The sequence below is a fragment of the Austrofundulus limnaeus genome, unplaced genomic scaffold (genome assembly GCF_001266775.1).
Source record: "Austrofundulus limnaeus strain Quisiro unplaced genomic scaffold, Austrofundulus_limnaeus-1.0 Scaffold113, whole genome shotgun sequence".
In the NCBI taxonomy this organism is placed as follows: domain Eukaryota; kingdom Metazoa; phylum Chordata; class Actinopteri; order Cyprinodontiformes; family Rivulidae; genus Austrofundulus; species Austrofundulus limnaeus.
Genome location: NW_013952515.1, coordinates 1,072,343 through 1,075,995, shown reverse-complemented (window position 1 = coordinate 1,075,995; position 3,653 = coordinate 1,072,343). Strand labels below are relative to the sequence as shown.

Genomic DNA, 3,653 nt, shown 5'->3' with positions numbered 1-3,653 from the left:
TTTTTTGTTGCTACTGCTCAAAAAAGTGCTTCAATTTTTTATGATTATATTTCACAGTTCATTCAAATGAAACATTGATAAGGCATTTATTTGTTATATTGTGACAAAATGCAATTTTTGTAAGAAAAACATTTGAAAACATTTTTCAAGAGGACATTGGTCTCCTTTTTAAATCAGCTTCCTGCAAAAGGACCTGATTAAGACGACTATTAATAAACTAATCAGTGGCCTAGTGAAAGTTCACAAGCTAAAACGCTGCTCAGATGAGCTAACGGGCTGTACAGTGATGTAGCAGTTATCACCGTCACCTCACATCAGAACGTTCAAATCTCAGCTGGAGCGTCCAGTTTCCTCCCACGGTTTAAAAACATGCATGTTGGAATAACRTGCAGCTTTACGTGTTGGGTAGAATGGTCTCAACGCAGTTATAGGTCCAGTCCTGCTTCTCATTAATGGGTAACACATGTTGGCACACCTACAGGAAAAAATCAAACATAGGTTTGTGTTAAAAAACACCAGATAATTGTTCTGTGTAATTTCATTTTACTGCTGTGATGCCAAGGATGGTATTGTTGTCGACTTTTTAGTGATTGTGGCATGACTTCCTGCAGGACAGTTACTGCAAGAGCTAAAGGCAGCAAAGGACTTTAACAACCAGGTCAGGGCTGCCACTGTGGTAGTTCCTGATATCACAGCTAAGACAAACAAACCTGCACAGTGGAAATAATACCAGTTGCACAATCCAAGCAATGTTCTCTGAGAGGTTTTATTTTTTCTTCACCATTTTAGTTCTGGCCGGTACTTCCACAGCAAACACAGCCATGCCTCTGCTGCTGCAACAGTTCCTGCTCTGCTCATTGTTCACATGAACCGTTACTCTCTGATTGGTCTGCAAAAGAAAAAAAAAGTTCAACTTTCTTCTGTTAAAATACATAATAAATTCATTTCAACAGAAAAGAACCCCTGCAGATTTGTAAATAAGAACAGAGAAAAATGTTGAAAAAGAAGTTGAGAGGTGGAATGTTTTCAGCTTTTCTTCTCTTGGCTCATTCTTTTAATCCAGCTCCTGTTGCAGAGAGCATGAATATCTCTGCTGCATATTAATGAGTTTTATTGTCACATGCACAGCATACAAGCAGTTACACTGTACAACGACATTCTTACTTTGCAGTTCCTCCATTTACCGACAGATTATAAAGTACAATAGAGTACAAAAGTAGAGTGGACATAATTATAGACCAGCATTTACAGTTTCTACAGTATTTATAGACAAGTAGCAGCAGAATATGTAGTGCAAAAGTAACAGTATATAGGTAATGTATTTATTCATGTATAATACAATAAATCATTTTAGTTTGGGTCTTAACGAATAATTTATATTATAAATTACCGTATTTGTGTATAATATGATCTTATGTATAATACGACCATCATTTTTTTAGCTTAAAAACCATAGAAAATCTAATCATCAATAACCCGTGTATAATACTACCCTCCCACTTTATGGATGATTTTTAGGGTTAAATTTCTAGTATTATACATTAATAAATACAGCAATTACACCGTATTAGGTGTTGTAACTCTTAAATTTAACATTCCGATAATATTGCGTAGATTTGTACCGCACCTTGTTGGCTAAGAGGGATGAGATCCTRTGCTCCCCTCTGTAAGTGTAGACAAAAATATTGTCTTGGCCCCTCAGCGCTTTGGCTCCTGTCCTAGCTATGATGGACTTCTGGAGGGYTTGGTTCAGAAGTTTGGGTCTTGAGTCCATGCTGAGTGGCTGCATGGATGGCTGACTTTCCTCGCAGTAAACATCTATCTGGAATGGACATGCCTAGACGAAAGGTGGGTTCAGTTATTAAGTGGCCACGAAGCTCTTTGAGTAAAAAATCCGATGTTCGAGCCCACCTCTACTAGTTCCAGCATCCGATTGTAGCCCATGGCTTCCAGGGTGACCCACAGGTCTGCGGGGTCTCCGTCTTTCTCCGTGGCCTCCATCAGGTTCAGCTCCATGAAACCCTGCTGCGTCAGCTGGTTCTTTCTCATGTCAAAGTTTTCTATTCCAAAACAACAAAACTCAGGAAAATGTTGTCATTGTCCAAATCCACTGATGTTGAATAGTATTGATTGATCACCTTTACACACAGACCAGGCTTCCTGGTCACATTTCTCTCCACTGGTCCTCARCTCAAAGAAATTGTATTCCTCTAGGCTGAGCAAACCATTTCCATCCAGGTCTATGGCCTCGAATATCTCACACAGCACCTCCCTGTGGGAGAARCGGGGTGATACAGATAAATACCAACACGCAGCTACACTTCTTTCATTTGTTCTTAAAGCAGAAAAGCATTGGTAATGATATCGGTGTACTGAAACTGTTTACCTAAACTCCCTGGTGAGATCTAGTTCTTCAGTGTCCGTCTTGTAGACTAGTTCCACAGATCTGTTAGGGATATTCGTCTTGCTTTGTTTCTTTAATCGGCAGCCACTGGTGAAGGGAAGCAGGTGGTAGGTCCCTGCATTTAATTCTCCTTTCCAAACATACTTCTAAAGGAGCAAAAAGAAATGTACTTTAAAACGACTTAACATTTATAGCAGAATGATCGTGTTCTTGAGTGCAGGGCTCTCTGGCAAACGGCTCTCAAACAAACACTTCCTCTTAGTATTTATGTATTTGTATCAATACCTAAGAATCTCAAATTAAATATTACAGAAACTGACTGAGAAAGGGAAACAATCTCATTAAGATGCATGCAAACATACTTCCTTGTCTTTAGATTCAGTGAAACAGACTAAAGTCGAGTCCTCTTTGTTCTCAGATGTCATGATAAAAAGAGCAGTGTCCACCGTCATCCACGGTGAAGGCTTGCCTGGGGGGAAAAACACGAAGTAACAAGATTATATTCAGCGTTTGACATGTTAGCATCATTTGTTCTTTTATATCGCAAAGAATTTTACTGTACAGATCTGAAAGAACATGTAAAACATAAGCAAATATAATTTACAGTAATCGTTGTGTACGTCTTGTACCACCACAAATGTATTCAGTTTGATTCCACTCATTTTTTGTGCAATTTTTACTGATGTGTTGTAATGCTTCAGGTATTTAGGGTTAGCATTAGCACCGACTCTGTCACCACATATATATGTATTAGCTCAGCGCTACACTCCTCTCATCACTGAGGTCCTCCATCCACAGAGAGGACAGAGAGGGGAACACAAAAATGACTCAGACTGCAACTGAAAATATGGATGGAGGACCTCAGTTTAGCTTGTTAGTTTTCGCGCTAGCACTGAGCTAATACATATAAGACAATATAGCGTCGGCACTAGCACGAAGGCTAACAGGCTAAGCTGAGGTTCTTCTTCCATGAAGCAGCTCTGTTGTCCTCCATCCATATTGTCCTCCATCCATATTTTCAGCTGCAGTCTGAGTCATTTTTGTGTTCCCCTCTCTGTCCCCTCTCTGGATGGAGGACCTCAGTTTAGCTTGTTAGTTTTTGCGCTAGCACCGAGCTAATACAGATAAGACAATATAACGTCGGCACTAGCACAAAGGCTAACAGGCTAAGCTGAGGTTCTTCTTCCATGAAGCAGCTCTGTTGTCCATCCATCCATATTGTCCTCCATCCATATTTTCAGTTCCAGGC

The 3,653-nt window shown here is 39.8% G+C and overlaps 1 protein-coding gene across 1 annotated transcript in view; it reads right to left on the bottom strand.

Annotated features, from left to right (window-relative positions):
• Positions 1-55: 55 nt before the first annotated feature.
• Positions 56-3,653, bottom strand: part of efcab7 (EF-hand calcium binding domain 7) — a gene marked incomplete in the record, with an annotated part of 20,825 nt that continues 17,227 nt past the window's right edge. Inside the window, 7 exon segments of the mRNA XM_014014285.1 lie at positions 56-475; positions 782-889; positions 1,628-1,837; positions 1,912-2,060; positions 2,139-2,272; positions 2,387-2,550; positions 2,767-2,873. Of these exon segments, the coding sequence (XP_013869739.1) occupies positions 395-475; positions 782-889; positions 1,628-1,837; positions 1,912-2,060; positions 2,139-2,272; positions 2,387-2,550; positions 2,767-2,873 (953 nt within the window).